Source organism: Apium graveolens, chromosome 2 (assembly GCF_009905375.1).
Source record: "Apium graveolens cultivar Ventura chromosome 2, ASM990537v1, whole genome shotgun sequence".
Taxonomy (NCBI): Eukaryota; Viridiplantae; Streptophyta; class Magnoliopsida; order Apiales; family Apiaceae; genus Apium; species Apium graveolens.
In genome coordinates this window covers 1,165,768-1,180,712 of record NC_133648.1, presented here as the reverse complement: position 1 = coordinate 1,180,712, position 14,945 = coordinate 1,165,768, and the positions used below count along the sequence as shown (strand labels likewise).

Below are 14,945 nucleotides of genomic sequence, written 5' to 3'. Positions count from 1 at the left end.
TATAGTATTTTCTTTTTTGGAAAAAGAAAATTAAATTTATAACGTATATTTGTAAAAATATCCTAGATACCTTTTGAAAGTGATGATTGTTATTAAAAATATCTTAGTTTTGGCTATTTTTTATTTTTATTTCGTATTTTTACGAAAGTAAAAAAAATGTTTATGTTAAAAAATTACACCTCGATTTTTTTTAAAACTCTTATCTTGTATTTACAGTATTTTCTGGATGATTTGAGAAAGTTTAAAGGAAACAAAATGAAGTAGGATTACAGGAGACAAGAACTCAGAAATGCAGCAGAACATTGACATAAACATAGTATCTAACTATCTACTACCTACCAGGCTACCACCTTGAACAAATAATGGAATTGCTCAAGGGTTTCGACTTCTATTGTACACAAATCATGTCAGACATACATAACCGTGGTACGAACACGGTTAAATAAGTGGTTATAAGTTTATCATCTGTCATCCCGCTCATCCGAAGAATCTCTTAGGACGGATACTCATATTAGTCAAAAAAAACTGTGCCCATTTGGATTATGGAATTTAAACCCGTTCACGAGAATGAGAATGAGATTCTAATTCGTATTGAAATTTCATTCACATTCCCTTTAACAGGGTCCTATTATCCAAACAGACTGTTGAACATTGCAACAAGCTGAAATGTTTTCTCTATGGGTAAAAAACATGTATCTTTGTCCAAACTCCAACCATACAAGTTTCAACTTTTATATACTACAACTTTCACCTTTCTGAACTTTCATACCCATATGTGAAGGATTACATGTGTTTCAGCTGTTTTTAGTATACACCTAACCTTTACATTTTGAAACTACAAACAAAAATAACCCTTCAATCAGATTTGAAAAAATTCCGGAATCCGTCAAAGAGTTTGAGAGCTTTCAGTTCTCCGCTCCTAATATCCCTTAATCTCCTTCTCAGTATCTGTATCATCCACAAAAAGACACAGCAAATGTAAATGATTAACTTGATGCCACGTTAATTCTTGGCGGGAAGATACATGTCAAAACTTAATGCCACGTTATTTCTTGGGAGGAAGATACATGTCAAACATCTGCCACACGCGTAACCACAACATGACATTTAAACACACACATCTAACATCCTAAGCGCCTGGGTTAGAGTTGGCTACCACAATCCACAAATTTCAAACCTGTACAAATCTAGCACTTCAATGTTATTACGATATATTTTTCACATACAAATTTGTACACGCAGCACATGTAGCTAAAACTAGTCATATAATATGTGCATAAGACCTATCATACATGAAAATCTGGATATAACAAATAGTAGCAAGTAATTTAAAAAATATATATTACAAGCTTAAATAATGCTCGCAAAAGTGAACCCCTCTTAAATATAGATATCTTTCAGTAACATTTTATGAAGCCTGTTTTTTGATAATTCGAGTACTTTATGGCAAGTGATATATATACTAGAAGTTTAAACAACGTTTACAAGAATAAAAACACATAGGGTAGGTTTTTCCATCAGGATACTGAAGAAATCTCTACAGATCAATCAGCACTGATATTAACAAATGCAGATAGAACAAGAGCTTCCAGCTCAAGTGGTGTTTCTTATCATTATCGAGTTATTCAAGCATTCAACTCTTGTTGCCAAAAATTAGAAATAGAAATGGAGGTAGGAGGTATATCCTTACATATTGGGCACGATATAGTATTCTTCTTTCACTTGTAGACAAATCTACAGCCAGTTGTTTCAGGAACAATTTTCGGCTCAGCTGCTTTGGAGATGTCACATCCAAATCCATTGACCCACTTGCCTGTTGGGAAGTAATTTATCAATAGTACAAAAATATCTAATATGTAAGATAGCAGGAGGGTCACTTGTTTGATCTGAATCATATTTTCTGAATGATAGCAGTTACAAAATTGATATACTTGTGAGATTTAAATATTATTTCTTCTAACAAAAATGATTCACAGTTGTTATTTTTTGTACGAATACGAGTAAATTTGTTTTTAAACGAGTCACATTCAATTCGGATCCAGATTGCTCGCATTCATTTACAACTTTTCATCCCTGAAGGTTATGTTTAGTTCAATAATGACATATAATACATCTTCACTGATAAAACTGAACGGGAAACAATGTTACCTGAAGGAACTTGCTGTACTTCGATATGCTGGACTCACAACTATCCAAAATAAACTGCAACGCCTGTTCTTCTAGTTCAGGATATCTCAAATCCTTCCTTTTTGTTTCATTTGATGCAGCAGCAGCCATCTGTTAATCTTGTGTAAGTTGAGGGATCATGTCTGGAGGATAAGTCAGATTTCAGTAAAATAGTAATGCAAACCTCTCCAAATTGTTTGCTCAGACTTGGGGGGCTGACAGCTAAATATGCATATGCCATTAGTTCCACAGGCCAGCCAGTAATTTGTAAAGGAAAACATTGAGGTCTGTAACAAGTACATGACAAATAAGTGTGAAATGAAGTAAAACATGACCTTTCTCAAATGATTAAATACAAAAGGTCCTACAACATCTATTACTTTGCAGTTAATAGATTGCATATATAACAGTACCACTCACGTTGAGAGACCATGCTTCTTCAGAGCCTCCAACTTCTCCTTATAACATTTATCAGATTTCTTGAGTGAAAATGATAACTCTACTGAATCAGTTGGATTTGTTCCTTCCCTAGGAACAAATCCATATGATAGCAATAGGTCTCCATTAGATTTTTTACCATACGATATGAAAACCTGCATATAGCCATGTAGTAATTTTTCAATGACAAATAACAACTTCCAAACTACAACTTTAAGCACCGCAGCATAAACATTTGCCATAACTGCAATAAATAATTTATTACAGATTAAAAAAAAACTTGATAGCAACAATCTATAACAAATTAAAGGGAATCCTTTTCTCATCTTTCTCCTCCTTTATGTCTAGTTGTCGATCACAGACAAGGGAAAATAAACAAAAGTAAAGACAGACACGGACTTAGAACATCAGGTACATTAACATGTAGGATGATGCCAAGTCATTAGATTATAGGTGATTTAGAACACAACAATGTTAATTTGGAAATCTCTTTAGGTTTGCAGTAATGCCTATGCAGCATGTTTATACTTTATTGGAATATATATATCATGACATCAAAAACAGGCATCAATAAAAGCATAATACATCAAAATTGGCAATTTTGAACAACAGCAAACAGTCGGTGTCTCCACAATCTCCGCTTAAATGAATGCTAACAGTGTAGAAAGTCATGTACCTGCTCACCTGGCTGATACGGCCGGTCAGTTGTAAAGACGACCCCTTGGGAAGACCTATCATAATCCAGAAATGTTTCCACCTGAACCATTTAGATGCAAATTCCTAGTTATGGTTCAGCATATTGATACTCCTTCCATTTAAAAGTATTAGTCCAGTCTGACTTTTTGGTGGTCAAATTGACCAAGCTTTGACTGAAATTTACAGATATTGTATCATTTTTAAAAATTATATTTTTCAAAAGTATATTTAATAGACTTTAAATTATTTTTCAGTTTCTTAAAATGATAAAATAATAAATATTATTTTCAAGCCAAAATTTGGTCAATATATTCACGAGAAAGTCAAACAAGACTATCAGTTCGAAACGGAGGGAGTATATGCTAACAATAAACATCTAGGATGACAAAAATTTCGTATATACCTCACAACTATGGTTCAGCATATCTGCCCAAGGAACTAACGCGACCCTTCCGTCCATTGAGGGCAATCTGACCTGCAGTCATTTGCAAAGAAAGTCTATAAATTATCTTACTAGACTATAACCCCTCTTACAACCTAGGTCCAGGACCATCGATTTAGCCCAAGGCTCCAAGATAAGAAAATTATCAAAAAATAATGGAAATGTTAAATCACATAACTAAAGATAATGAATTTATAATATAGAGGAACAAGTGTAGGATCTTGTGTACTTCTACACGTCACGCACGCCACAGATGTTTATTGATATGAAAATTGATCAGATATGTATCGATAGTTTAATACATGTCACAGCCATGAGCTCTAGAAAAGAAAGAAACTTAAGAACATAGACTAAGCAGGCAAGCACAAACTGCTGGTAAAACTCACCAAGCGTGAGAAAAGAATCCCGAACGACCACTTGAAGGTCTCCATATTGTACACCTGCAAATTATAAGACAAATTGAATATAACTTAATGGTATTGACCTTTAGCATATAAATTTTAAATAATGCGATTAAAAATAACAATACATTCTGCAAGGATGAAAGTAAAGTTTTACTGAATATAGTGTTTGTGTGTGTGTGTGTGTGTGTCTGTGTGTCTTTAAATTCCTGACTTTATAGAGGTTCATGCATTACAACTTAGGTGATAATTTAACTTTTTTAAAGGAGGGGAGTACATAACAGCTATCCTCAGTTCCTCATCCACTTCATGTTGCAGCTCTTTTCCTCGTACTCTAGAACTTGCAATATAAGATACAGGGCTAAAATATATGTCTGGTTTCTGCTAGGGCAAAACTATGGCAATGGTTTTATTATTTAAGAAAGGGGCACTTCACTCAGGAGTGATTTTAAAATAGGAATATATACCTTTCTCTAATGTTATTTTTGTGAAGAACATCAAGCATTAACAGATTATGAATAAGTTTACTGCTACATGCAGTGATCTCATTAAGCTATTATTGACTGTAGTAGTGGTTCAGGTGTTGATTTGTGTCAGTACGAAAATCATGGTGTCCCTGTATTAAGTGACAAGGAGCATAATGTGATTTTCTAATAGTTTTGTTATCAGATTAAGTTGTGTTTAAGCAATGACAATTATACTCAATAAAGCAGTCCTTGTTTGGCTTCGAGAAGAATGAAACAAGCTTTCTGGGAAAAAAACCCAACTTTACCCTTTACATGTATATATATCCTTTTTTTGGGGGGGGGGGGTAAGAAAAGAAAACGAAGTTTTATTAGTACAAAGTGTAGCATTAATAAATAGTAATATAGAGACGCAACCCTTTGCCATAGATATAAACATGGGAAGAAACTAGTTGGCGATAAGAGTATACCGCTTCAGGAAATAGATTAGGATATTTGGAAAATATCCGTCGCCGCAAGTCATTATATCTGCATAACACATAAAGAAGATTTTCAGATAGTTGTTTATAATAAATTAAATATGACGCCAAATATTTATCTTCTCCTGATCTCTGTAAATGTAAATACATTAACAATCACAATTCTATTAAGATGTATCAATTCAAACAAGCCCTACGTTCCGGTGACCCCGTTAATCCTTTCGATTGCCCTCTCTCGTATTTGTGATGCTTCCAAATATCTATCTAGCTCAGAAGGAGTCCTGAAATCATATAGAAGCGCTGTGGCAAAAACTCCTGAGAACAGACCCAACTGAACAATCATATCATGTGAAAACACTGAAGAAAAACAAGCCTCACCAATACAAAAGTGAGTAGGGCTGTCTAGGCAAGGCAGAGATATAATTCATCCATCTTGAGGAATCTTTCATACTAGCCTCGCTGATCAGGTAGGTTGCTAGCAGTGGCCAGTCTGGGATATTTTCCCTTTTCAAAATATCACCAACTTCTGGACAACTCCATTCCTGACAGGCAACAAATGTAAACAATATAGTTTACAATCAGGTAACTGAAATATTTAATATATGTAATCAGTTCCCAACGCTCAGATGATATAGAAATTTTTAATAGATACATGTTTACAGCCTCAAAAAATAAGTAAAACATGAGATTTAGGGTCAAGTTTATACAAAGCTTTAATCTTGCCTCAATGTGTTTTATGAAGAGGAACAAAAAACTATAAGAATAAGACAAAAGATAAGGAACTTAATACTAGGTGTAAGTGCAGGGGAATGACGGAGGAACTCGCAACTGAGGTTCTATACATAGAGGTACATTATACCACCAATCCTTAATCCAGTTATATTTCAACCTTGTATTTCTTTAATAAACAAATGTTTGCACGCAGCTTGAGTAGACTATAAACAAGTAATTATCTGTTACGCTGCCTTGAAACATTCCACAATGTCACCAGGAGCAACAGAAAAATAAAGGCACCCGCAATTTGACAATATTAAAAGTAGGAGGTTATAAACTATTAAAAGTAGGAGGTTATAAACTAAAGACATTTCGTAAACATGATCTAAATGACCAATTGTCCCAAACCCTCAAGTAATTAGTAGATGTCACTTAACAATTCTTACACCTTTCAACAACTACCCTCAAGTAATTAGTAGATGTCACTTAACAATTCTTGCACCTTTCAACAACTATAAGAGTACAAGTTAGTGCAACTATACTCCAACAAAGCATACACTAATCTAAACATATACCTATCATTTGATCATCATCCCCTACAAAACAAAGGCGTTCCCAATTTACAAAAAATGCCAGCCAACATACTAATCAATCAAACACATACAGGAGAGAGAGAGAGAGAGGGAGGGAGGGAGAGCGATGGAGAGAGAGGGAGAGAGAGAGAGAAGGAGAGAGAGAGAGAGAGAGAGCGAGAGGGGAGAGAGAGAGAGAGAGAGAGAGAGAGAGAGAGAGGAGAGAGTCTACCGAATCAGCAGTAATAAACAAAGAAGGAGGCACAAACAACAACTTCTCCCCTTTCCTAATATTAGTCAAAGCAACAAGCCCTCTCTCCCCAACTTCAACTTTCTGAATTCCCATTTTCTGATTAGGCAATCCAGACCCATACAACCATTTCTGCAACCCTTCTGCATTCTCAGGAGAATCCATTTCACAACCCCATGTTATATTTTCAAACCCACTACTTTTCTTGGTTTCTTCATTAGAAGTAGTGGTAGCTAAGCACCGAGTTGTGACCCGTTTTATGAACTTCTGAGCATATGGGTATGCTAAAGTTCTGGGCTTTTGAAATGGGGTTTGAGTAAAAGTTGAGATTAGTGTTGTTTGCAAGATTCTTGAAGCTTCTGCCATGGCTGTAAAGCAGAGCTAGTGAAATCTTATCTGGTTGATGAAGGTGGAGATATTGTTTATAAATAGGAAGGGCAAAAGTGTAATTTGGGGTATTATTAAGAAAGAAAGCTAGTAGTGATTAGTTTTGACAGTTTGATAGAAGGGCGCCAATGATTTTTTAATAGATAATATTTAATTTTAATTTTATATTTGTAATGCATTTTATGAAATTTGATAATTTTTTCTTGGAATGAGAATTTGAGGTAGAATGTTAGGAGCATCCAAATGATTCTTTAAATAAGTATAGATATTATGTTTACATGGTATATTTCTTGTATTTATATTCGACTATCGCTCACACGAAATTATATTGGACTATTGTTCGCCACCAAATTTGAGTAAATTATATACCATATTAATTTTTATTCTATGATATTTTTTCACAGCTGTAGGATGCCAAGAATATTTTATTCTATGATATGTGACTATTCCTTCTCACTTGGCAATTTGGTCAATGAAATATACTACAAATCACATTGCAGTTTCATATTATCCCTCTGAAGTCCAAAACAATTAAAATTTCCCAGAATTTAAAGTAGTTCAATAGAGACTAGAGAGTAACTTGGGAGAAATGCTGGTAATAAGGAAAATGCTGCTGCTTTGCAACAAAGATGCAGAATAAGCGTGGAACGAAACATAAACATCAGAACTGAAGTAACGATAATGTATCGGACGGTTGCTTCACTGGTATAACTTTTCGAGCTCATCCTTAAACTTGGCCTTCACTGCTTCCCTCTTCAGCTTGAGAGCAGCAGTTACCAATCCAGACTCCGGGGTCCATGGATCTGGCAATAGTTTGATTTTTGCCGGAAGTTCAAACTTGTCCAAGTTTGCAGATTTAGCTTCCTGGTAAAAGATAAACAAGACTTGGTTATGTGCTAGATAAATTAGCAAATGAAAACTGAAAGTGTACATACACAGAATAATCCACTGCTACAAGCATTGTTACTCGGACTCGTCTCAAAGTGTCCCAACATTGATACATGTCCAAGTGTTGGGACTCGGTAACATTTTAAAATTTTTAAATGTTTTTGGCCATAAATAAGTGTCCAAGTTTCTGTACCCATGTCCGAGTCTCTAGAGTCCGACACGGGTACTTGAGGCGAAATGAAGAGTCCAAGTAACAGAGGCTACAAGCATATATCCCCAAAATAACTCGGCAAACTTCAGTGCCAGATAAATATTTGTTTTCTGCATCATTTCTTACCAGACATGCAAGTAAACATTACAGATTATGTTTCTTATGACCAAAGCTAAGACAAACCTTAGAAAGGGATTGTTGAACTTCATTTACAGCTTCCTTTTTGTCACACAACTCAGCGAAGTCCTTAAACTCAACTCCAGCTTGTTGGGCCCAATTCTCGAGGACCTGACGTGAGGGAACAACTAGAGCCACACAAGAACTACGCATGGGATCCGCATATACCATGACATCTACAACATAGTTACTAGACATCAAGGCTGCCTCAATCTGCAGTCAAGCAATTTAAACACAGTAAAACTTCTAGGCACATGCTTAATACATGACAGCGGTTATTTGCATCTACCAATCTACCAGCTGAGGAAAACAAATCAGAAATCTCAAATTTTGCGACACTGATCCATATTCAACCAATCTACCAGAGTAACACGAGAAGAAAAGAAATGGGGCTTTAATACACACCTTCCCTAGAGAAATATACTCCCCGTGTTGAAGTTTAACAATATCTTTCTTCCTATCGATAATTTCAAGACATCCGTCAGGGTGAAACCTTCCGATGTCACCAGTGTAGAACCAACGCATGCCATTCTCATCAACCTATTTTCAGCAAAATTACAGATAAATGTATTAACAGGTCACGGAGAATGTATACGATGCCACTTTCAGGTACACAATGATAAGAAATTACCTTGTAAACTTCATCTGTTTTTGACTCATTGTTAAAGTAGCCATTAGTTACACAACTTCCACCAACTACAACCTCTCCCCGCGGCATAGGTTTGTCAGTAGTCAAATATCCACCCTCTTTCCAAGAAACAAGCTGCAAAATGAATAAATGATGATCTTGACCCATGAGAGAATAGAGCCTATTTATATGCTGAACAGCGCTGAACATGCTCTATACAGAAAATGTTAAAAATACAGAAATTTTAAGAGCAGGATCCTCTATCCTATACTTCAGATAATCTCATTAAAATGAGTTTCATAGCCAAGGAACCAAAGTTGATAAATCCACAAACTAAAATATTTATATAGCAATAAGAAGAAAGATGATAACCATATCAGCATGTTTGTGTAGACTAAATACTCTGTTTCATGTCGATTTTGAAGAAGAAATTGCTTGCAGGCAACTTGAAATACTTTTTCCATTTAAGTCAATCAGACGGGTATATAAACAACAATGCAACTCCATACAAGGATCAAGAAGATGTACTCTTTTCTAGTTACTCATTATTTAATTGTAAGTGTTCTAGTCGACAACTGGGAATGACGAAAACAATCTTTTTTCATTGCATTTCGAAAAAGATAGGGAATGGAAGGGAAATGGGCAAAATATCCCTTGAGTAGTACTATGCAGGTATCCATAACACATAAGCTACTTTTATTCCAGGCCTTGTTAAAATCATTTCAAGATTGTATAACACAACTGCCAATAATCACTTACAATTTACCAAGAACTCATAAAGAATACAACGACAAACTGTGGTTATTTAGCTCATTGTGTGTTGGTTAAAATTATTCATAGGTAGAGGATGAAATTAAGATGCAACAAGAACAAAACAAAGAGGATAATTTACGGCCTTTTCCCAAGTACAAAAAGTAAAGCATTAATTCGAAATTGCTTAGAATCCATCCAAATATGTAGTTTTGCATACCTTAAGAAAGCAGCAAGGAAGTGGCGGCCCAACTCGCCCAACTGAAGTGTCGTTGAAATCAGAAAATGCACCTCCACCACAAGTTTCTGTCAGACCATAGGCTTGAACAACAGGAGCCCTGGTAATTATCGTGCACATAAAAAACTAATTTAAGTTGAAATGGTAATGTAATTGGATTTAAAAAGGAGAAACTCAGAGAATAACTGACTGTTTTAATGGTGCAATTAGCACGAAAATTTATTAAAGAAAAACAATTACAAGTGGAGTGGCATAATTTTGAACACACATGTATATTAATGGAATAAGAAACAAACACACACAGTGAAAAACGAACAAAAATAACAAACAATTAAGTAATACTGTCACCAAAAACGGACAGCGCAAACTTTTAATATTCTCTCAACAAACCATAACCTAAAAAGATAAGAGATATAGCATACCCTACGCAGATGTTAACAAAACGTTGTGTATCACCAGATAAAGGGGCTCCACCACATAGCATAGCACGAATGTCTCCACCAAGAATAGACTTTATCTTATTAAAAATGACCAAATCCCACAAACGAGTCTCGATTCCCCAAGCTCCAAACCAGCTACCTTGCATAGCAGAAAACCGGCGGCCATAGGCAAAGTTAAATAGTTTCTCTGCAAGACCTCCCGTATCCGCAACCTATAGTAGGTTTTAGAATAAAAGATAAATTATTTTTACAAGTTACATAAAAAAAGGGATCAATTATATTGAATAGAATAATAAACTTCAACAATATAGTTCAACCTTTTTCAAAACTCCATCTCGAACTCGATCTAGTATGGCTGGAACTGTTACCATTAGAGTAGGCTTTAGCACAGAAGCATCTCCCTTAGTTCCTTTCTTTATTTTGTTAGACGTGTCTGTTAAAGTCAGAGTTGATCCATAACCAATTCGCATTCCAGCACATATCATCACAGTCTGGGAAAATGCAGCTTATAAGTACAGAACTATCTTCAGTAAGAACACACTCTAGAAGAATTTAATCTGATATTTACCTCAGCTACCAACTCCAGTACATGAGCTAGTGGCAAGTATGCCAAATAGACATCACTGCTTCCAATGTTCGGGATGACTGTCAAAATTGCAGCAGCACTAGCGACAAGATTTTTATGGGCCATCATAACTCCCTGTAATAAATAGTATCAGCATAAACATAATCTTGAACTACTGGAGAAAGGGTATGTGAGGTTACAGCAAAAAACACAGAACCACACAAAATCATCTCTTATGATGCAACATTTTAAAACAGCTAGTTGTACTTGACTGTAGCCTACAGCTATATTATCTCATGAAAAAATCCTTATCACTGTTACTTGGTGTCAATGACAAATGACCCTCTTTACCTCCTGCTATTGATCAGGAGGTGCATTAACATTATGAAGGACAGTGGGTACATATATATCTCATGCAATAAGCTATTTTCATTCCATCAATGGGCATACAAGAGCTTCAGAAGAGTAAGTTGAAAACAATCAAACCTTTGGCAGACCCGTGCTTCCACTCGTATACATTATGACTGCAATATCTGTATTTACTGGTAGCTGAGATGATACAGGACTGTTCTTGCCAAGTTTTTCAACTTCTGAAAAAGTTGAAATCACCCAATTGCTCATATCTTCAGAAAGGTTAGGATCAACTGCAGCCTCACCATCATCAAAATAAATTACATTCTTTACGGTTTGTAGCCTCAAACGAACAGCAGACAACTTTTTCAATTGCTTGTAATCACATATCAGTGTTGATACTTGAGTCTGTTTCAAAGTTTAAAACAATAAATGATGCACAACATACAAATAATAAGTAAAATACAAGAAAAGAGATAATTCAAAAGATTGTCTGTCAACCTCATTAAGTGAGTGAATAAGAGCTTCTTCACCCAAAGAAGCATAGATGGTGACAACAGTTATATTTTGCCGGAAGCAGCCCTGCAGTTCAAACCAAGGAATCCAGTGTCACACCCCTACTAAGATCACGAACAACAATATACAACAAATGGTTACCTGCAGTGATATGAGCCACTCTGGACGACTTTCAGAGAAAATAGCAGCACGAGTGTTCGCATCATGACCAAGTTTTACAAGTCCAGATGCAAAGTTACACACTCGGTCATATATTTCCTTGTAGGTTTCCCATTGATACTCCCCAAGATGAAACTTTTCAAACTTCCTCCCCTTACCATCTTCAATGAATTCCTTACTGATTACCTTTCGTGTCCCAAGACACTGCAATGGTGAATTTTTCTTACAAGACTGCTCAAATAGAGCTACCATAGTGTTTGCTCCTTCCGAAGGAACTTCAAGTAATTCAGCTCTTTGAGCATTGCGCATAGCATAACCTGGCTCACCACCAACTTGAGCTGCAACCCCTCTTCTATTTGTCTTTATTTTTCCCACATATATAGTTGACAATAGGGTTAGAAGTACAACAAAACAAGCAGCAACAATTCCATAATATGAATTTCCTTCAAAAGCTGATAACCACTCCATCAAAATGTTGTGTAAACAACTTCGTACAAAGTCTCTCACTATGTACTCTTCTTATATGTTCACAAGTAGCGTTCCTGTTTGCCTGGACAAATAAGACATTTAGCATACATCATTATGTGATTCAGAGCAGCTGACGATAATGTTTCACTAAATAATTTGAAAAATAAAATCCTCCACACAGAGTATACACATACCCAGACACCAAGCATACGAAAGATATCTATGAAGTTAGTAAACTTGATAAAACTAAACTAAATTATGGATGATTTGAAAGAAGTCTTCAATAGTATAAGAACAGAACGATATATATCATATATTGCAATTAGCAACACAGACTTCCAAACCAAATATATATGCAATTTATCTTCCTGGTAAGTAGACTTACCCCCTACTCAAAAAAAATAGAGAAGTCGTTTTCGTAAAGACACCAACTTGATCTTTACAAGAGATGTACTAAATTCAAAAAATTATCCAAACTATTTTTTGTTGAAACTCACTAAGATTTTTCAAAATCACAAACTAGCAATGTTAGGCAAAAAACCGAAACCTCCCATCCTCTAACCTATGCCGTGCTCCTCTAACCCTTCTAATTACCCCAACAACCATATTACCATAGCATTCAAACCCAACAAGTAATCTACATCCCTACCTCATCATCCTCTCCCCGGAACACTTAAAAAACATCATGTCCTAAGAAAGTTTCAGTGTCGACATAGTGACATATCCTACACCAATTCTCCACCCCATGTTCCTCCACCCTCCTCAACACATCCAACATAACTACATGATATGCATATCTAATCCCTTGGCTAGCTTCATTAGCAATGCCTTATTCACTTTCCCCTTCATATTACATAATATGCATATCTAATCCCTTAGCTAGCTTTATTAGCAACGCCTTATTCACTTTCCCCTACATATTACATAATATGCATATCTAATTTATCTATACCATCTTATAAAAGCCGAATCATTGGAAGTTTTGGTTTTCGGTTTTTGATCCTTAATCCTAATAAGTTCCTATATAAGCTAAGCAATCAAGTTGTACAAAGCTACAAACCAAGAAAACAGAAGTACTTGACAAGCATGTAAAAGCTTAACATGGGTCATAACTGATCAGGCTAATCAAGCAACAACATAAACACTAACTAGTGCATGAATCATAAAAATTGAATCTTTACAAATAAAGAACATAACTACAATAAATTGATAATTAGTACTACAAATAACATAAAAAAATAAAAAAAATATCAGTATATTTAAAAACACACACTAAAACACACACACACAAACACATACCTTGAAGTCTAGGGTATGTATCTTCTTGCAGCAAAACTGAGTTTAAAGAAGATGAAACTTAAAGGGGGATGTAGTTAATAGTCATGTAGTAGAAGCTTTCTTGGAACACCTTTACCTAGTAAAACACAGAGGTAATAATATTATTAAATTAATTAATAAAACCTGACAAAAAAATTACTCTCTCCGTTCCTATTTGTGTTGACAAGCCAATCCACGTTTTTGGTTATTAATATATTTAATTTCGTATTAGTATTAAATACAAAAATTTTATTGTATTAAAACACTTATAAAAAGAAATCCAACAAAATCATTTACAACTATATTTGAACTTATAAATTAGACGTAAATTAATAATCTGTCATGAATAGTCTAAAAAGTCAAAATGGAAAACGTAATATGGGACGGAGAGAGTAGTTAATAATGGATTGAAACTCAAGATAGCGTAATTATAGGACACGTTCTTATTTTTATTAAAAGAACCCAAAAATTATACTCTTTCCGGCATGTCCAATTTGAATTTTCCTCATATTTAAGGTGCATTGATCAAGTATTCATCAATTATAAATTTTTATTTTTCTAAATAAAATTTTAATTTTTTATTCAAAAAATAATAATTAAAGAAGGTATGCAATCAAGAAATCTTAAATTAGAAAAGTTGGAAAAATATTTTGGGACGGAGGTAGCTTTCAAAACGAGTCACGAATACGTAAAAGTTGGACAAGTATCTTGGGACGGAGGTAGCTTTCATAACAAATCAAGGATTGAATTGGGGATTTTATGCCAATAATTTCTCCTCCCCATATTAATTATCCTGGTTTTACTCTTCGGCAGTTAAAAAAATTACAAAAATTAAAGCTATTTAGCATAATTCAATCACCTTTTTTTCTCTGTGTTAATTAATCATTTTATTTTTACAATTTTTGAATATTTTTTCTAATAATTGGATACATCATACATATATTTTATCATATTTGTTATTGTTCCAAAAATCTAGGACGAAAAAAAAATCTTAATAGATTTATTAATATTTATTTTTCAAAATTGTTCTCAAATATATTTTTTTTGACAAAAAAATATTTTCAAATATTTAGTTGACATAAGCACGCGTGTATTTTAAAAATAAAAGAGAGTTCGAATAGATAAAGAAAACGACATTTATTATTGGAAAACAATTTTGAAATTATGTTCAAAACTTTGATTTGAATATTTTTTTTAAAAAAAAAAGTAAAATTAAATATAATTTGAA

The 14,945-nt window shown here is 34.5% G+C and overlaps 2 protein-coding genes across 3 annotated transcripts; both read right to left on the bottom strand.

Moving 5' to 3' along the window:
* Positions 1-659: 659 nt before the first annotated feature.
* Positions 660-7,091, bottom strand: LOC141706605 (ribulose-1,5 bisphosphate carboxylase/oxygenase large subunit N-methyltransferase, chloroplastic). The gene is made up of 12 exons (XM_074509376.1): positions 6,605-7,091; positions 5,465-5,628; positions 5,284-5,367; positions 5,078-5,135; positions 4,129-4,182; positions 3,704-3,775; positions 3,281-3,361; positions 2,587-2,759; positions 2,351-2,453; positions 2,149-2,277; positions 1,691-1,813; positions 660-948 (listed from the first exon to the last, which is right to left on the bottom strand). Exons 1-12 carry the CDS (start codon positions 6,986-6,988, stop codon positions 856-858), a joined length of 1,518 nt encoding a protein of 505 aa, XP_074365477.1. The 5' UTR covers positions 6,989-7,091; the 3' UTR covers positions 660-855.
* A 327-nt stretch (positions 7,092-7,418) lies between these two features.
* Positions 7,419-13,854, bottom strand: LOC141706604 (long chain acyl-CoA synthetase 8-like). 2 transcript variants are annotated; one of them, XM_074509374.1, is made up of 12 exons: positions 13,700-13,854; positions 11,915-12,482; positions 11,759-11,839; positions 11,393-11,665; positions 10,910-11,041; positions 10,659-10,832; positions 10,324-10,553; positions 9,884-10,001; positions 8,917-9,048; positions 8,691-8,825; positions 8,292-8,498; positions 7,419-7,873 (listed from the first exon to the last, which is right to left on the bottom strand). In XM_074509374.1, exons 2-12 carry the CDS (start codon positions 12,398-12,400, stop codon positions 7,709-7,711), a joined length of 2,133 nt encoding a protein of 710 aa, XP_074365475.1. In that variant the 5' UTR covers positions 12,401-12,482; positions 13,700-13,854; the 3' UTR covers positions 7,419-7,708. The 2 variants fall into 2 exon arrangements, with proteins under 2 accessions (XP_074365475.1, XP_074365476.1); XM_074509375.1 differs by lacking the exon at positions 13,700-13,854 and adding an exon at positions 12,595-12,716.
* Positions 13,855-14,945: the final 1,091 nt, after the last annotated feature.